The sequence below is a fragment of the Lepidochelys kempii genome, chromosome 18, assembly GCF_965140285.1.
Source record: "Lepidochelys kempii isolate rLepKem1 chromosome 18, rLepKem1.hap1, whole genome shotgun sequence".
Lineage (NCBI taxonomy): Eukaryota > Metazoa > Chordata > Testudines > Cheloniidae > Lepidochelys > Lepidochelys kempii.
Window position 1 is genome coordinate 9455678 of NC_136397.1, and position 19432 is coordinate 9475109.

Genomic DNA, 19432 nt, shown 5'->3' on the forward strand with positions numbered 1-19432 from the left:
GGCACTCCAGCAGGGGCGCAGCAAATGTTATTCCACTTGCCCAGGTGGAGACCAGCAGCATTGTCGCCATGGAGTCAGAGCGCTCTACGTGCTTTGCCAGTGTGAATGGGTAGTGAGCTACGGCGCCCAGGGCTCCTTTATTGTGCTGTAACTCGCAAGTGTAGCCAAGCCCTCAGAAAGAGACATGTTCCATACAAGGGTGTACTCAGTAGTAAAGTGTTGCTGAAAAACTTCAGTGAGGTATTTCCATTTCTGTCAGATTATGTCACACTCCCTGGCCCCCCCAAAGGAGAAAAACCCACCAGCAAATGTGGGAATTTCCATCTCTGGTCAGACTCTGACTCTTTAGTATTGTCCCAAGAGTCTTCCTAAGCTTGCTTTCAACACACCAGTATCTGGAGAAGTGCTATATACCGTTAAGAGGCGGGGAAAGACAGGGATCGCTTAGCTACAAGTTTTTAAGAGGAAAAATTAAGCTAATCAGCAATAGCCCCTGGCAAGGTGGGATGTATTGCCAACACTCCTAATGGATTTGGAATTTTCTTACATAATTTGTGTAGGTATATCTGCCTTATTTCATCACACACTGCTTCCCGTTTGTCACTTTAAAGTTTAGAGACATCTCCCTCCCCATATTGTACAGATTTACAACCAGTTCATCTGCCACGGCTGTGGATCAGCAAGAGACAAAAGGGCACCCTCAGATTACGGACACAGCTAAAATCCACCGAAGGTATAGGTCTTGCTTCATACACAGATTGTTTCATAAACCATGTGTGTGTGTGTCAAAGAGACCCTCCCTCTCCATGTTATAACATGTGCTTTGTAGGTGGGAGCCTGCTTGTGCGGCTAGGCTCAATTATTTAAAGAAAAACCAATTAGTAAAGGTGACTAAATTTCCACGGGAAGAAGAGCAACTTAGAGTGAGGCTAATTCTGGATTCCCAAATAGTGTTGAGTCAGAATTTCTTTTTATTTGAATGGCTTTGATATAATTGGACTCTGTTCCTTTAATTGAAAACTAAAAGGCCCTTGTGGGTTAAGTCTATGTAGCTGCCATCTGGAATGGCTACTCAATACAATAGCTGCTATATTTGCATTAACATAAGCTGGTTCAGGCTCATCAGCTACGCATGGATTTCCAGCTGCAAGTTAGACATTAGCAGTTTGGAAGCTTCACTTCTCCCATGAATATTTTCCAAAGGTCAGAGTCAGGAGCACGGAAAAAAATCCAAAAGATCCCACTCCCCTCAAATTTCACACAGATCCACACGGTGAATCATATGTTTATAGGATTTTTCTTGCTAAAACTCTTGGTTCAGTAATAACCTAACACACTAGGCCCACTAGACGAATCTTTTCCTGGCACTGGACTAAAGGCTAAAATTTTCAGAAGTGCCTCATTGTCTGTACTGAATTCTTTTCACTTTATCTGCAACCTTTGTGCCTCAATCAGGGGTGTCTATAGGAGATGCACGTGCTCACCACCTCTGTGGATCAGGTCCTTTGATACCATTGACAATTAAATTGTGACCCTTGTAGCTCCTGGATGGGAATGAGTTAGAGTGGTTCCTGTTTTTTCTCTAGCTGGACACGGATGGTATTGTTGAGCAATGGCTTAAGGGACTTGCGAATGCTCTCATGTGGGATATGGTGGGTTTCTGGTTTTGCCCTCACTATATGTGAGGGGGGGACACAATGGGATGCATTCCATCAGCCCCATAGAGCGAACCCAGTTGGCTTTCCCTGTATGTGACTGAAACGCAAAACAGAAAACAGTGATGCTGAGCGGCTGGAGGAAACCACCAGCCAGAGGTGGCAGCACAGATGATATTTGCTCTTATTTGAGTTGGTGGTGCATGTACCTTTGTTACTAAGGGTTGCAATCGAGGGACCCTACTAGATCCTCAGTTGCTTCTAGACGCACAAACAGCAGCAGTAGCAAAGTTCTTTTCTCCCCATCTTCACTTGGAAAGGAGACTGCATCCTTGCCAGTTACACAAGCCTTTGTCCCCTCCAGATTAGATTGTTCAATTGTGCTCCGTATGGTGTTACTCTTAAAAAAGTACCCAGGAACTTCAGCGAGTGCAGAATGCAGCAATCTGCTTATTATGCTTTGTCCTACACATGGAGCAAATACACCATGCTCCAGAAACTGCAACTGGCTTCCAGTTAGGTTTAGCGTAACGTTTAAGGTGCTGGTTTTAACTTAAAAATCACGTTAGTGCATTAAAGGCCACCAGATCTCCATGTTCCACCCCAACAGCTAAGGTCAGCTAGGACCCGCAAGCAAAAAGACCCTACGTTTGTCTATCTGAGGGGCTGAGTGTAATCAGTTGAATACTCTGAAATTCTCTCTCAGCCTAAGGGAAAGAGAAAGCTCTTGAATAAGCCTTGCCATGTGCCCTGAAACCTATCCTGTCATTGAGGCTTTTCCTGAGGCTTTGGGGCAGGGTAGATGGATGTAGAATTCTTGCTATTCCCATTTCAAGATGCTTGTATTGTACACATTCTCAGAAATATTTGACAGGTGAAGTAATTGTTTTTTTTCCTTTTCTAGTATAACTTTCTCTGGGGGTTTTCAGCAGCATTAAACCAATGAAACACCCATGTCAACTCACTGAAGGGCTTTGCTTTTTCTAGAATATTTTGTAGACTGTGTGAAAGCCTACAGCCATGCTCCCAGCGATAAAGTTACCACCGCTCATTCGGGGTGGTTTTTATTTTATTTTTTTTAATCGCCAGGAGAGCTCTCACCCAGTAATAAAGCATGCCTACACTGCTCAAATCACAGCGCTGCCATGGCCGTGCTGTAACGTGGGCCATGTAGACATATCCTTAACCTACTTTTCCAAGAACTCCAGAGCAGAAGTGGTGGAAATAGATAGTGGACATGAATGAATGACAGGTTTAGCAAGAACAACAGAAACAAAGAAATCAATACTGTGGATTAATTTTTACTAGGCATGTGATTATGGGACAGACTAGTGGAAGAATGACTGATAAGTCATCTTAATGGACATTTCCCAAAATAGAATATTTTATCCTTAATTATGAATTATTATTTAGAATGACACCTTTGGAAATTGCAATTGGAATTCCCTTGGTCCCCCTTCTTGGAAACAGTTTCCCCCGCCCCCCCCACCAAGCAGGGGCAGTCATTTGTTGTTATAGTACAGTTCACATGCTTGATTGCTAATATTTGAGGGGGTGGGGGGCAGGGTTTAAAGGAAGCATAATTTGCTTTTGTGGTGTGGTTTCAGAAGAGCAGTTAGATCAATTTTTGAGCATTCTAAACTTGTCAGGTATCAGAGGGGTAGCCGTGTTAGTCTGGATCTGTAAAAGCGGCAAAGAGTCCCGTGACACCTTATAGACTAACAGACATATTGGAGCATAAGCTTTCGTGGGTGAATACCCACTTCGTCGGATGCATCTGACGAAGTGGGTATTCACCCACGAAAGCTTATGCTCCAATATGTCTGTTAGTCCATAAGGTGCCACAGGACTCTCTGCCACTAAACTTGTCAGGATCACTTGACTGCTTCACTGACCTGATCTTTCATGTTCTGTTTACAGTTATCTATAGGTTTGGACCTTGTCAGTTAAGTGAGCTACAGATGACAGTTTCTTAAATTGCAGTTCAACAAGTTAAACTGAACTGCTTCCTTTAGGAGAGAAGGAAATAAAAGATGAGCTCTTGGAGTTTAAGCCTTCTTTTAATTCCTTCACACATCCGCCTTAGATTTTCTCTGATAAAACAGCAGCATTCAACACCACTCACTAATTAGCCAGCACCACTGCATAAAGCAACAATGCTGTCTTATTGATTGTAATTTCCCAGTTCTCACCTACTTGATTCTCCTCTCATTGAGATGACCCTAGAAAGAAATTCATTCTTTGGGACTGAATATGCAAAGCGGGTTATACTACTAAAAACAATCTCCCTGGGAAAAAATCTGTGTGTACTAATCTAATCTACTGGTACCAGGACCAATTCTGACCATAGGGAAGACAGCAGAAGAAACTCCATGTGCATAAATGCCTCATAACGAGTGCATATAATTATATATGTGCCTGCATCCATCCACACTGATTTAAATACAAACATATATAGAAAAGGTTAATCTTGACTATTCAAAAAAATAAACACTCTTGTTTAGCACCAGACTAGGGCTGTCAAATGATTAAAAAAATTAACAGCAATTAATCGTAGTAAAAAAAGACAAACAAAAGTCAAAGCATGAAAGGGCATACCAATGTTGAGCACATTTGGCCCGTAAATACCTTGCAACAACAACTACAGTGCCTGTTCTCACTTTCAGGGGACAATGTAAATAAGTAGTGGCCAGCAGCAACTCCCATAAATGTCAACTAACTTGTTCGTCTTCACAATTGGCTGAACAAAAAGTAGGCCTGAGTGGACCTGTAGGTTCTAAAGTTTTACATTGTTTGGTTTTTGAGTGCAGTTATGTAACAAAAACCCCACACTATGTTTAAATTGCACTTTCACAATAAAGAGATTGCACAACAGTACTTGTGTGAGGTGAATTGAAAAATACCATTTCTTTTGTTTATCTTTTTTACAATGCAAATATTTGTAATAAAAAATATCAAGTGAGCACTGTTCACTTTGTATTCTGTGTTGTAACTGAAATCAATATACTTGAAAATATAGAAAACATCTGAAAATATTTATACATTTAAATTGGCATTCTATTACTGTTTAACAGTGTGGTTAAAACTGCGATAAATTGTGATTATTTTTTAAATCAAGTTAATTTGCTTTGAGTTAATCTCTTGAGTTAACAGTGATTAATTGACAGCCCTATATCACACATGTTGCTATGCAGCTCAAATGACTAGGAAGGTAACACCAGTAAGTTCACTGGGCAGCTTCTGAGTGAATGGAAGGGTGGCAAAAGCTGCGATGATTACTGACCTGCTGGCTCCCCCTGGTGACACCACACGTGCATGTGAAATAACCAGCAGCCTCCTGAGGATCTCAACCCGCATGGCTTTCCACTTCTCTGGTGGCAAGATGTGTAGTGCCAGAACTGTGTAGTAATGGGGCCCATCCACCTCAAAGGCACTCTCCACCCATTTCTCCTTGGGATGCTCCATAAAACTCTGAAGGTTCTTTTCCTCTCTGGAAGTTGCTCGGGTTCTGGAATACAAGGGAAGAGTGAACAACTAGCCCGGGCATGAGAAGCACTACACAACCAACCAACGTTTTATTTCCTAACTGGAGTCCGTTTCCCCCCAAATGTCTCCTTTGTCTCAGATTTCCCAAACACACACGTAGTGGTTGCAGACTAGCTTTTCCCTCCAGCAGTACAAAGCAGCAGAAAGGATCCCAAGGCAACCCACCTCTCTCTCCGCTAGAGGGAAATGTTTAATAAAAAGTCCCTTCCCTTTTGGGAATGTGGGGGAAGAATCAGATGCCAGCCACTTCAGCCAGAAGAGCTAAAATAACCAATCCCACAGGCAGCACAAAGCACTTAACTATAGATTTTTCCATGGCTAGATCTTTGTAACAACTTGTGCTATTTAGCCCTCCCTATAGCAATCAAGGGTAAGATATAGGCCACCAACAGAAACAAAGATACACTTTATTTATGAAAACTCCTTTCTTTTCCACTCTTATGAGGGAATCAAAAACATAACTATATCACAGCCTACAGCTGTATAGACAACCCAAGACTAAGATTCATGGGCCCTGTACCCAGTGATCATAAACTGCCACAACCCAGTGCACTGATCAATGAGAATGAGGCTGCCTGCTAGATATTACCCAGCATTTTGAAATTAATAACAAACCCTTATAATCAAATGAGTGATAAATCAGTATCCCCAGCAGATATGAATTATCTGTAGGTTGCCAATGGTATGTGCATTTCTCATTGGCTGCACTCTACAGCTGATCTTAGCTGGTCAGCAACTCTAGGAACTGCAGTACTGTTAAACACTGCTTTTAAAAGAACCATTTCAGCAGGCTGTATAACTCACACAGCAGGGCTCTCAAATGGTGCCGAGCAGGGCTATAAGATTACATAATTAGCTTAATTTGTCTTCTCACAAGGGAATTGGAGAAAAATACAGTGGCATCTGGAGAAAAAGATATTAAAAGCAATACACAAATTGTGTCACTGCCCAAGTGTTGACTGCTCCAGGGATACACAGGCTGCAGTTTCATTGCATTTGATTTGGAGTGACTCTGGAATAAAGGGCTTAGATTCTAACACCTGTTTTCTAAGATACCTCATCCAATTAATATTATCTCCTTTGCTCTTTGCTACTGAAATAAGAGGACTATGGACCTTACTTTTGTGCACCATACTTTGTAAAGTAATATTACCTCCAGCCCATTTGTTTAGAGACACTTTAGATGCTGGCTGGCTGGCTGCATGTGTGTGCAGTTAGACATATTGACAGCTCCAATGGGGCTTGGAATTTAGATTTTGTAAAAATAAGCTTTTACATAAACTAAAAATCAATAGAAAGGTTTCTATTTTGTTTTTAAATTCCATGGAGCAGACCCTGTCGACATATAAACATTTCACTGAAGTATCAGCAACTCAAACTACAGTGCTCGCGCTTTGAACTCAGTGCTGCCAGCCATGAGTCTGTCCCAAACCCTTGGGAGGGGGCTGGGTATCCACTAGGGGGCTTCCTCTAGCTTCTCCTTGTCCAATTTGCCCCACACCCAGGGCCCAAAATAGCTGGTAACTCATCCACCTGCAGCAGGTGATGCCCTGCAAGGGCAGCTAATGGCTCTTGTCTCAGACCTTCCCAGAGGCATTGAACAGCGAGTGACAAGCACCCTGCATGTGACCTCAGTGGTGAGCTTCCCTCTGACTAGTTCTAGTTCTTGAGAACTTGGAAGCAAAACAGACTAGTTTATTCTCCAAGATCAGAGGTAAAAAGAAGGGAAGTAGTGAAAAATTAAGATTTACATTGCTCACAAACAGGTGAGGGAATCATTGGGGGTTTTTCACCAAAAATATGACAACCTGACAATGTCCCTTTAATCTCTAATAAATTGAAAACTCTTATACTTTGTCCAACATGGAGATAATTATTGCACACAGAATGGAATTTGCTTTTGTTAAATCAGTCTCCAAATTACATGATCACAAGCTGCTGTGTTTTCTGTGAAACAGCTGTAACAACCTGCCTTAAGGATTTAATTAAATTTCCTTTTAAACCTTTTATGTGGTTTCCAACATTTCCCATCACCTCCCTTGTAAGCCAGATAGTAGGCACCGTGGCACTAACACATCCTGCATGTGAGGTTCAGGATCAAGCTTTCTCCTGTTCACTGCTCTACTATCAACTTGGAATGCAACCGTTCAGCATTTCATACTCCAGGGCTGCACCACTATTGCTAAGAGATTTATCTCCTTTCCCTCTGCCGTCTTCCCCTGTTCCCAAGAAGCTGGTAAAGGCTTCCACCTCCCACAGCAATACCCAGTGGAGACTGGTAGCTGTGCATCCATTTATCATTTGGAGACCTGCCCTGTGAGATTCAGTCTGTCACTAACAGGAGAGAAGACAGCTAAGACACACAAAGAGATACTGACGTGTTAAGAACATAAAGCACAGTGTGAATAATATATGGAATGAGGTGTATATTGCTCTCCCTTCCTCCTCCTCCAGTGTCCACACTGAATGACTGCTCCATAGCGAAACGGAGAAATAGTAGCTTAATGTCATGGACGTTGAGCTGGTAGGTGGGTTCCCGCTGCCCTGTGCATTCCTGGAGGTATGTGTTGTGCCTGGGGAAAAACAGTAATAGATTATATTGCATATATATTCACTCCTTTGGGAATGCAGGTCAAAATTCTCCTCCCACAATGCAAACAAGTCAGAGATCAGAATTAAAATGCAAATTCCATCCCCTTGGATTAACACCACAGAAAAGGGAGCTCTTTCATCTCTCTTGGGCAAATCCAATTCAGTGTGGGTTTCCTGAGCATAACCATCAGCACTGCTTCCCCACTGCAAGGCCCTGGGATGTGGTTCCTTGGCTGACATGGACTAGAGGTACAACTGATTCTAATATCTAACACAACATTACAAATGCAAAGGATTTGGGTTAGGGAATTGGTAATGGGATACGGACTTCTTCCACTCAAGCTCAGTGGTTAGAATTCAGCAGTGATTGAAAATCATTTAACGTCTGACCGCAGTTTGGCAATCTATGCAACTGACTTGCTGGTGTCAACAAGATTTGTCCTCTCCACCACCACGACGGATACCCTTTTTTAACAATCAGCATGAAGATTAAACTACTTTATCCTCCCTTTACTTTCCACTGCTAGCAATTCAGCACAATTGCAAGTACTAAACTTCCTCAAAAATACAATGCAGAGTGGAGATTCAAACAAAGCTTTAGAGTGATTAAAAACAGAGCCACAACACAGAAGTCAATAAACACTCAGGAATTCAGCGAGAGAGCTGCGTATAGCTTCTTTGTAGCTACCACTAACACAACAGTGCTTGGATACGGGTTCTTTTTGGAAGAGAGGTACAAAACTCTCCAGTGGCAAGAAGCTCATTTCTTAGCAGAGACAGATGCCAACCCTGCAATGCCAGCAGTCAGGGCTTACTAACCATAAGGGTTGAGATGATGATGATGATAATTTTGGGCTCACCTAGTGGTGGATTTGTTTTTCATGTTTCTACCTTACCAGTCTGTGCAAGACGGCATGATACGTTACATGTGTATTTTAATTGGAACGTTGCTGATAGACAGGGGGTGGTGTAGACTCTGGTGATCAGTAATGGCTCCTAGTTGTTTGTAGCACTGCAAACTCCATTTGGGGCTTACAGTCAAACTTGTTCACACATGTGTATCATACAGTAACTCCCCAGCTTATCTATTCTGAATACAAACCAACATTAAGAGTAATATTCTATACTCACCTTGCTAAGCAGGTTGCAAAAGCAGACTCTGGCACATGGGGCCCCCACACTGGTAGAAGGCCATTGCACTTGGTGTTGGCATTTTGTAGGGCTGCACTCTCCCATTCTTCCCGGCCACGAGCCAGTCTGTATTGACAAAGAGGTTATACACAAAGGGATTACAATTAGTTAAGCTTTTGTCTAATATCACCATCCCCCCCACTCTCCTGGATCTTCTACAGTGCTCTTCATTCATAGAGCTCAAAATGCTTTACAAAGGAGGTCAATATCATTATCCCCATTTTATAGATAGGGAAACTGAGGCACCAAAAGGGAACATGAATCACCCAAGATCACCCAGCAGGCCAATGGCTAAACTGGGACTAGAACCCAAATCTCAGAGTTCTAATCCAGTGCTGGCCACACTGCCTACCGTTACTCTAAGCAGTAAATGAAAATGGTGGCACTCCATAGCTGCTTAGTTCCATTAACACCCTTTATAAATAGTGCTTTCCAACTTCACAGCACCATGCACTGATTTTAGTTAATGTTTGAAATTACGATATTAAGGTGGCCATAATAAAGATGGAGGACAGCAGCTGTTGGATGGATGATGGAACAATGATCTCTGGATAACCATGTTTGTGCTGAGTTGCATTTTGCATTGTGCTGGATGTTTAAGGGACATATACCATGATAGGTAACTTCAAGCGCAATGACCCAAGAGACAGATCAGATCTTACCTGACAGCTGCAAGATGACAGTCATAATGGACAATGTTGAAATGAGAGACCGTGCTGTATCCCTGCTGCTTTCGGGGCTTGTTCTCAAACTCTTCAAGTGCAACCCGCTTGGTGAAAGTGTAAATACCCAGAACCTTTGTAGGCTGTAACAACCAAAGCTTTATTAGCGATGAATAAAGTCCTACTTGAATTGTCAAAAAATTGCAGACGAGCTGCAAGCAAGCCATGGAAAATTGCAGAAAAGTAATAATGGACCCTATTATTTGTGGTAATAAAGTTCATTACTACTTTTCCATGATTTTCTGCTGTCGGCTGACCGGGGCTGAGAGTGGGGCAGGGGCCCCTGCTGTCAACTGCCCGGGGCTGACAGCAGAGGCTCCCGCTCTTAGCCCCAGGACAACCAGGACTCCTACTGTCAGCCCCCCGTGGTGGGGCTCCTGCTCTCAGAATTGTGGTGGAAGTCTAATATTGAGGAATCTGCAATTTTTGGGACCTTAGAGATGAGATATTTGCACCTGCAAGCATTTAGTGGTTTGCCACTCATTCAAGAGTTACCTTCCTAGAGATAAGGGCCAGTTATTAGGTTCAAACAAGCTTTTCCCAAGCAACCACTCACCAATTCACGTTCCCCACCTGGGAAGGGGAATCATGAAGACAATTAAGAAGTTAGGACTAGATTCTAAATTGGAGAAAGAAGCCTCGTGGCAAAATATGCCACTAGCAGAAGAGATGGGCGGAGATTACACTCTGCTGAGCCTATACCTCTCCAGCTAAGAACAGAGCCTGCTAACCTGCACTTTATACTGAAAGTAGAAGCAAACCACAGAAGATACGTAACATAAAAATCCATTATTAAGACTTGCATCAAGGTAAGTGAATGTTCTAGGTGAGACCCTTCACTAGGGTTTAGCTGTGGTTTCAAAGAGTTTTTTTGAATTTACATTGTTTGTACTATTCGCCTCCACGGCACCTGTGCAGGAGGGATTGTTACTAAAGCTGGGCTCTACATGAGATCCACTCCAGCTCCTTACTGGAAATAAACATCTCATCCCCTTTTCCTTCAGGATTAGATACATAGGAGCTAAGCTGTGCAGGGACAATCAGCTCGGTTTCATGCAGATGGTGAGGGGAACCCAGAGAAGAGATTTAACGAGTACCATCTTCATTTCCAAAGTGCAGCAGAGAACTGCAGATCCCAGAAACAAAACCTGAGATCACCTGGCCCTACAGTGTCACGGCATCAAGTCTCTGTCAAGCACCAGGGCGCACACTAGTGATTTTCCTCGTATCACATTAGGGCTTTCCTGTTGCTGTTCTGTACCTGGAACTTATATCCTTCCCTGCAGATACAGCAGGTCAGTCCTGGTTCTTCTATCAGCTCTTCCATCTGTTTGAGGAGTGCAGTCTTTGTCACCACCTGGCCCTTTTCATTAGTCTGAAAGAGAGGACAAGTCAAATATACTAGGAGAATAAAACCAGAGAGGAATTTATATTTGCTAAAATCTCAGAACACCTTACTTACTGGAAGCAGAGAACATTGGAGCACAGAATGCTGCTCAAGCTGTACAGCTATCACAGGCCTCTGAGCAGAATTGGGAAGCTCCCATAATCTTGCTACTGAGAGTTACCAATCAAGATTAAGTCAGATTTACAATATTTTCGGACCTCAGAGATTTCCTGCAGTTCTGTATTACAAAAGGCAACCACCAGCGCATGGAAAGCTGTTATATATTGAACACTAGATGACAAGATTATGGTCAGTGGACTCTTGCAGGCATAACATTGCTATAGTTGGAACTCCCAAACTGCTAGCATCAGAGAGTTAAAGGATTTCCCACCCTGACACAGGTAAATGACCCTCACTCTTCCAAAAGTGACGCAAAGACTATGTGGCTCAATATTTGTCTTGCACTTAAAAACAAACAAACAAAAATTCGGTGGCATTTTTAGCAAGACAGGAATACGACATCCATCACAGAGCACTGGAATCCATTACTGTGGATAGGCATTACCGTCATTCCCAGAGTGCCTAAGGCTTTTTGCCTCATTGCCATGGCCATGCGCTTCTTCTCTGCGCGTGTCTCCTTTCGGGCTGCATCTATCTTCTTGTTCACCTCTGGATGTTCCCTGAGCGCCTCCAGCAGGTTCTCCGCTAATGTCCCGATACCTTCGTCACTGGACACTTGCTCCAATTTGTGCAGGTTTGTAATGGAGTCTGTACCTATTAGTACCTGTTAGACATTCAAATACAGCAGCTTCTTCAGGAAAATGTGAGCAAGACCCCGAACTATTTCACCTAATCCAACCTGCAGCAGTCACTGATTGACTAGTTAGAGCTTTAGGCCACTACAAGCGTTTTAAGGGGAGTAGTTCACTGCAATGCTATAGGCACCCAAGACTGGTGTCTCACAGTCTTCCACAATGCACCTGATTCATGCCCTAAAACTGCATACCAAGGCCACATATATTGAGAGTAACCAGGTGTTAAAAGGAGTTTGTCATATAAGCTACTGAAGTAGTGAAGCCTATAAAACACCACCTAGACCATAGGAAACCCATCACAGCCATAGTCTATAGTTCTACCTTGCACTTCAAAGGAATTGGAAAATTTAACAGAAAAGAACGATCCTGAGCTACAGAGAACCAGGCTGTACTTAGTCAGAATCTCTCTGCTTGAATGGGCATAGTCAACCCAATAGTTCTTTCCAGACTAATGATCAGCTGTGTATGAGAATAACATTGCTCTCCAAACTCAACCACAGATACTACTACGAAAAGATTGATCTAGCTACAGCCACCATATAAGCTCCCAGATACAAGCCAGCCACCTGCTTCCTGGTCCGTTTCCAAGACTACCTCCTTACCTGTGTGGCAGGGTGTTGTGTGGCGAGACCTCGAAGGAGCCTCAGGATGAAAGGAAGTGCTGGACGAGATAAAAACTTCTTCCATATGTCTGCATCCAAACTACACAGAGAAGGTAAAAACATACAGCAGCTGAAAGATAACTCACCAGTAGCGAAAAGTATCTAGCTTCCAGCCAACAGCCAGCTTGCACTATACAGGCTGCTAGGAAAGATGGCCACCTTTTCCTCATCCCCTCCACACACACACACACACACACACACACACACCATAAACCTACAGTCAGAAGGGCTACTTTGTTGCATCCTGTCTGAGCTCAAATATTTAAATTTTAGGACATTTATTTATAAAACCTTAATATGGTAACTGAAATGACGTTCACGCTCCCTCCTCCACACTGCACACTCTATCAGCCAGCTCCTCACTCAATTGTTAGTTTCAGGTTTTGTTTTAGGCCCATGAGATGACCCTCAGTGTGAGAGCTCTGTTTTAGGGTGATGGATAAGATACAGCTAGGAAATTAGGCCATTTGGTGCATCTGAGTAACCAAGCTTAGAGCTAGTAGAGTCTTTAGGTCATCTAATCCACATGTGCCACCACTGTAGGTCTGTCCCTTCAAGAGTTCGTTCACCAGAGATTCATCGAGCCTAAACATTTCCAGGGATGGAAGTCCTAACCCTCTCCTTGGAAGACCATTCCATTTGGTGATGATGAAATGAGATAGGGATACACATGGTTACCACACACCACAAAGTGACCCTTACTTCTTTGCACTGGGGATATGCTTTTTCATGTAGTCGAGTGCATTCTGTGTAATGCCTTTCTGGAGGATGAGATCTTTCAGCTGATGCCCATTGCTGTTATTCTTTATGCCAGCTGCTATTTTACAGAAACAGTCTAGGAAAACTTTATCATCTCCACTGTGTTCCTCATCATACCTGAGTGAGGAGAGGAAACAGCAATCAAGTTAGGGCTCTCCTACGGACCCAGTAGATATAATAATGGTCCACTCTGCAGATTAACACACGTACATCAGCCCAAATAAACTCTCCAGAACTCCCACCTGCCACCCAGACTCCCCTTCTCCTGTAAATATCCATTAGACTAACGGAAGCATCCAGGATGCTGATTTATTAAGATTTTAATTTAATTGGTGCTCTTTGCTGACGGCACAAAACGTACTTGTCAAAGTTACAGTAGGGCTTGAATCGATCCACCAAGATCTGCATTTTCTCCATTTCCCCAAAGGACAGATAAGGGATGATGCGTAACAGGCCTTGCAACACACTGGGATTGGAGCGGACAAAAGTGCTGTTAATCTGATCCAGCAGCATTACCAGCTGATCCTTGTCACCAGTAAGGAGGAGGTTACCCTGCAAAGAGGACAATGATTTATGTTCAGGATTAACCTATAGGCTTCAGGAAAATCCTCCTATTCCAGTGGTTTACTGACTGTTCCCTATCCGGACGAAATCAGAGTTTCGAGATCTCAGTAAAACAGTGTGATAAAGAACAAAGACAGCAACACTAGAATTCTCGTGGCCATGGAGAAACTGCATTTTTAGCACATTTCCAGGTGTCTAATGGAACAGCTGTATCAACCCATCTAATCAATACCTGGCATCCTGCAACTGCTGTTAAAATGTTCTCGGGTCGAAACAACCTAACCCTAGCCCAAAGGAGGTCCGACTCAAGCAACAGTAGTTCTAACAGATCCACTGGGCTAATGGTACCCTCAGGGGAGGGAGAGAAGCCCCATTTCTCAGTGTGTCGCACATCATTCTTTGCCAATTATTCAGAAAACCAAGTTTGGTTTCAGAGTTCATATGAAGGTACTCTAAAGGACAAGGCAGATTCACCTCTTTCCATGTCAGCTGATCCAGCTGCTCTGACCCAACGCACCACTACTGTGCAAAAGAGTTTGGTAGGAATCTTGCAACGCTTTTGGTTCAGTGTCGCTCTTCCTCCTTCTGTCCCCAACACAGTCTTTACTGTTTGATGGCATGGCTTAGACTCCTTGTACAGACCGTGGAAGGTCTGTACCACTGAACAAGACATTTACAAGCCTTGGATTCCAGTCAGTATTTCCCTCTCCATGGCACCCAGAACCAACACTCACCTTGTCCTCACTCAGTGGTTCTGCATTAGATTCATCCAATATTATCTCCATGATACTCAGCACCTGCTCTGCCACTGCTGCTCCTCCACTGTCCTTACTCTCCTGCTCAGCCACCAGAGCCTGCACAGAAGACGATATTAGTCACTACAGCACCAACTGCTATCACTAACAGATGACAGAGGGAAAAATCGGGCTGATAGTCCTTAGCTTAGACCAGCACTGAGAGGATATTTAAGCTCTCTTTTGGTTGCTATGAGGCAAGTATGACTGAAATTTTGGGTAGCTTAAATACAGCCGAGCAGATGAAAAATTTTCAGAAGTCCTGGTAAATTTGTGCAAGAGGATCCTGTTCATTATTGAGGAAGGGCATGAATGTGATCTCAGCTAAGGTGTGGATAAAAGAGTTGTGTTACCTGGAATGCTACTCTCCAGATAACTCGGGTAATCACCCAAAGACATGGTCTCCATACTAACTCCGAATCTGTTTTCTTGATGCCACCATCAAGCTACACTGATGGCTTTGGGCATGATATACCATCCAGCAAAAGGTGAGCCAAGGGTACCAAAATCCACTGTAAGCCAAAATTCCTCCTTACCAAATTCAGAGTTCCCAGCATGACATTCAAAGTGTTCATCTCAGGTTTGACCAGGTGCTGACGGTTCACTTTCACTTTCACACAGTAGCTGAACAGTTTTAGCAGCACCTGCAAAGAAACAGAGAACGGGACCTACAAGATATCCATGAAAGGGCTGGCAGGATGGAAGTGAACTTAAAAGCGCCAAACAATCTAGTTAACCCCTTGGAAAGCACAAGGTGTGACCCCTCCAAAACCATTAATGCCAAGAAGAAGATTGTGATTTTCCAGTAAGATTCTTGAATACATAAAACAGTCATGCTAACAACCGGGGGCCTGATCCTGCAAACTGCTCAGTGCCCTCAACTCCCACAGACTTCAAAGGCTTATTCTGAAGAAGTGTTAACAGAGGGGATTAAAAGGGGACAAGGAGAAAGCAAGGAGGAAACTGCTATAATTTTACAAGACATGGATTAGTGAATTTAAACTCTGCTGCAATATGTGAGCTGCTGTACAGAAGAGTCGTTGGTAGGCAGCTATTGGAAAAGAGGGAGCTTTTTTGACTGCTTATGGATTTACTCTCAGTCTCTTTGCCATGAGTTGGGGTAGCTCAGACTCACTGTCAAGAGATGTCGGCCTTGTTTGAAATCCTTGATTCCAGTCAGTCGGTTCAGCATGCACTCCAGGCCTCCACACTGCGCCATCACACCTGCCATTTTATAAACCTCTTCCTCATCCTCCTCTTCATCTACAGGAAAGAAAGACTATGACAGGAGGGAGGCAGACACATCAACAGGACTATACAGCTGATCATAAGGAGCGAGGCATTGAAGTAAAAATGGAGATTAAGCTACAATTGCCAATGCCAGCTAGGGTTAAAGTTAAGCAGCTGGGTCAAATTGGAGAAAAATTACTGAGCAAGAATATTAAAATAGGATTTTGACACACAAGTTCCTTCCATGTCTAACATGAAGTCTAAAACTCCAAAGCGCTGCTGGCTGCACGCTCCCATGTACCAACTAAAGTCAGAATTGAAGGTCAATATAAACAGTTTCTCTAATCTCAGGGACGTCTGAAGTCAGAGAAAAGATGGTCATGTCACTAAAGCACTGGACTGAGTTTGATTCCAAACAGTGCCACAAATTTCCTGAGACACCTTGGGCAAGTTGCTTAATCTCTCTGCACCTCTATAAAATGGAGATGACACTTTCTTAACTCAGAGGGGGATTGTGAGGATAAATTCATTCATGTTTATGAAGTGCTCAGATACTACAATGAGGGGGAGCTATATAAGTAGCCACACTGATATTATAAGCTACAGTGTTGATTATTTAATCTATTCCTGGCACAGGAGGTAAATATAGCAAAAGAAATGTTTGTCAGTCAAATATACGCTCAGTGCTGTAAGGTTAATGGTGCCATCCTTCTGTGGCAAGCTCCACATTTCAAATCTAATTCCAGTTTCTAGGGAACAAATGCCTTACCTGTAGTGGAGTCCAGCGACTCAATGAATTCTTCAGTCGCATCTCCTAGCAACCCTCGCATGCGGTAAATGATCCTCATTGGCTCCCCCTGGGGGAGAAGAATTAGACAAGTGTCACATTTGCTATGCTGGTATCTGAAAATGTCCAGTAGTCCAATGATGTTCCCTTTAGAGGAGATGACAGACAATTAAGCCTCAGTTTCCTTTCACCCCAAAGCAGAAGATAATGCAGGGAAATTCTTGCAAGGGCTCGTTTCTCCACTTTTTACCTTTTCTAGAGTCTCTCCAAAATCACATTCTTATAAAACCCCACTAAATCATCATTTAGTCTAGTCTGTTTCCTAACAAGGGCCATTACCAAGCTGTATGTCTAATTAACAGTTCTCCCTCTTATGTCATCTGACTTCATGACAGATTCCTTTAGTAACAGGCTGCACTGTGGTATCATATCAGTGAAAGACATAGCCAAGAAGAAGGGGGCTGATGAGACATGTATGTTCTCGGAGAAGGTACCTGCTCTATAAATCAACCTTCTCTTCTCAGCTGATTCCATGGCACAACCCTGGAAAAGACTGTTAAATAAATTGGATGGGGTGTTGCTCAATAAATCAGGGAGAAAGACAGGCTAATTAGACGGGTGCTTTTAAACAGACAAGTCTCCCAGCAATGGGAAATGAAGGAGAAAAGAGTAAATGGCATTTTGATGAGCTTTAAGTAAAACAGGGTATTAGGAAGTGTGCAAACACAGTAAAGGACTAGCTGCCCTCTTCCTGTGGGAAGGGGGTCAGGTAGCAGGATGCATTTCCAGCCAGAAACACTGGCTGAGCGTGTATCACTGAACTTATCATTTTAACACTATAGGTCTGAATACAAAGCAGAAAAACTCCCATAGCTTTGGGAACAGGAGACCTTGAGAGAAAAAACCTGTCAGAGAGCGCACTAAGCCTAATGTGGAATAAGCAGTGCTTAATGTCATAGCAAATACATAAGCACCGGGAAAGCCCTGGGGGAAGATCTGCTCAAAGGCCATGCTAGAGACCAGCAATTAACACCACAGGGGCCCTGGTAAAATGGCAGATGAACAAAAAAGCGCTAGAGAGAGACAAGAGAAATAAAACAGGCCTGAGGTTAGCTTCTTGTGAGCCTGTCTATTTCCTAGGGAACTCAAGATGGAGCTCCAGAAGTGCTTTGGAGCGATGCACACAAAGGAAGACAGATGAAAGCTGTTAGTGACAGTAATGCTGAACAAACTCAGCCTTTCACATCCAGCAGTGCATCCTGGGAAAGCAATACACTGGCTACAGAAGAACATCTCACACAAACACTACTTCCAAATGCTGAATACATAAAAGAGGTCTGAGGGGAGTACATGGACTATTCAGCCTTGCTTTTTTTGGCAGCTCACATGCACCATGGAAGACCATAACTCATTTCCCCATCCACAGCGCTGCTTCTTAATGGAAAAAGGTGACCATCAACTAGCTTCAAGCTTCATTTTGCACCACAAAGATTTTAACTCACAAGCTTGATCAGAGGTGCTGCCCCAAACGAACAGCACTACACTCCATATGAGGCATTGGTATTATTTCAAAGCAAACAGAATTTATTTGAATCTGCCTCAGCAGCGCTGTGAAATGAAACACTGAGATAGTGACTGAGAACCAGAAAGTGAAAATGACCAAGTCACATTTTCTTGTCCAAGGTGAGCAAAATGCAAAGAGTAAACTGTGCATAAACAAGAAATATAAAATAAGATTTAAAAAATTCAGTCAGCCTTAATAATCTCCAGTGCTATTAGCAGGAACGGTAAGGCATACATTTTCTGCATGCAAGATGTACACTGACAGCTTCCTCTTTAGTGCTATCCACTAAACTAAACCCTCACAAACAAGGCAGACACCTCTTGACAGGTGCCCAAGGTATCACAGTAGGCTGACTGCAGAGTGGAAATAGAACAGAGAACAAACTCCTCCCTGCTGTGACAGCTTGGGCAAGTCCCTTAAACTCGTGGTCTTTTTCTGCAGAAGTAAAATGGGGCAATACCTATCATCACCTCAAAGACACATTGTGAGGATTAATGTCTTAAGTTCTTGGAGATCCTTAAATGAAAGGCACTACAAAGTAGTACAAAATACTATTGATATCAGATACTTTTTCTGCACAGACATTTTAGGCTGGTCTTTGAAATGCAGAATAATGGAGCAATCTGGTGTCCCAAGCTTAAATATCAAGCTGCCATGTGCAGATGGAGTGTGAAGTGAACCTGGAAAGGCAGTGACATAAAATGCAGCTGTTTCTTAAAGGAAGGGTCAGAAGAGTCCTTGTCGGAGAAGCCAGCTCAGATTTCTGCAAGCGCATAAGTGCAGCATGGTCACTATTCTTAGCTGCGTCAGTATTATGTGCTTCTAAGCCACCAGTATGGCAGGGATGAGTAACAGAAGTGCTTTCCAGTTCCCAAATGAGTGCATGAAGAGATCCTGAGCAACTCGGCACCAGAGACAAAAGCTGACCCCATCTGGTATTGTTTTAAAAACAGAGAAGGGGGCCACAAGCACATACCTCATTGGTGGGGCACCAGACCTTCTTGTAGACCTCAGCCACAGGCAGATCCAAGCTGATGATCTTATTGTTCACCAGAAGCTGAAAGGAGAAAAAAAAAAAAAAAAAAAATCTGAGCACAAGCTCACACCACATCACTGATGCTGGTCACCAGCCTGCCCAGAAACCTGCCTCCATGTTTCTCAGCA

General features: G+C 43.2%; 1 protein-coding gene across 3 annotated transcripts in view; it reads right to left on the reverse strand.

Annotated features, from left to right (window-relative positions):
• Positions 1-19432, reverse strand: part of UBR4 (ubiquitin protein ligase E3 component n-recognin 4) — a 113852-nt gene that overhangs the window by 5803 nt on the left and 88617 nt on the right. For all 3 annotated transcript variants that reach the window (XM_073317114.2, XM_073317113.2, XM_073317112.2), the window contains 14 exons: positions 19245-19325; positions 16687-16774; positions 15823-15950; positions 15224-15331; positions 14628-14747; positions 13691-13881; positions 13273-13446; positions 12511-12610; positions 11659-11877; positions 10968-11081; positions 9647-9789; positions 8925-9050; positions 7580-7774; positions 4939-5163 (listed from right to left, as the gene is read on the reverse strand). In XM_073317114.2, the coding sequence (XP_073173215.1) occupies positions 4939-5163; positions 7580-7774; positions 8925-9050; positions 9647-9789; positions 10968-11081; positions 11659-11877; positions 12511-12610; positions 13273-13446; positions 13691-13881; positions 14628-14747; positions 15224-15331; positions 15823-15950; positions 16687-16774; positions 19245-19325 (2012 nt within the window). The remainder of the gene's footprint in view (positions 1-4938; positions 5164-7579; positions 7775-8924; positions 9051-9646; positions 9790-10967; positions 11082-11658; positions 11878-12510; positions 12611-13272; positions 13447-13690; positions 13882-14627; positions 14748-15223; positions 15332-15822; positions 15951-16686; positions 16775-19244; positions 19326-19432) is intronic.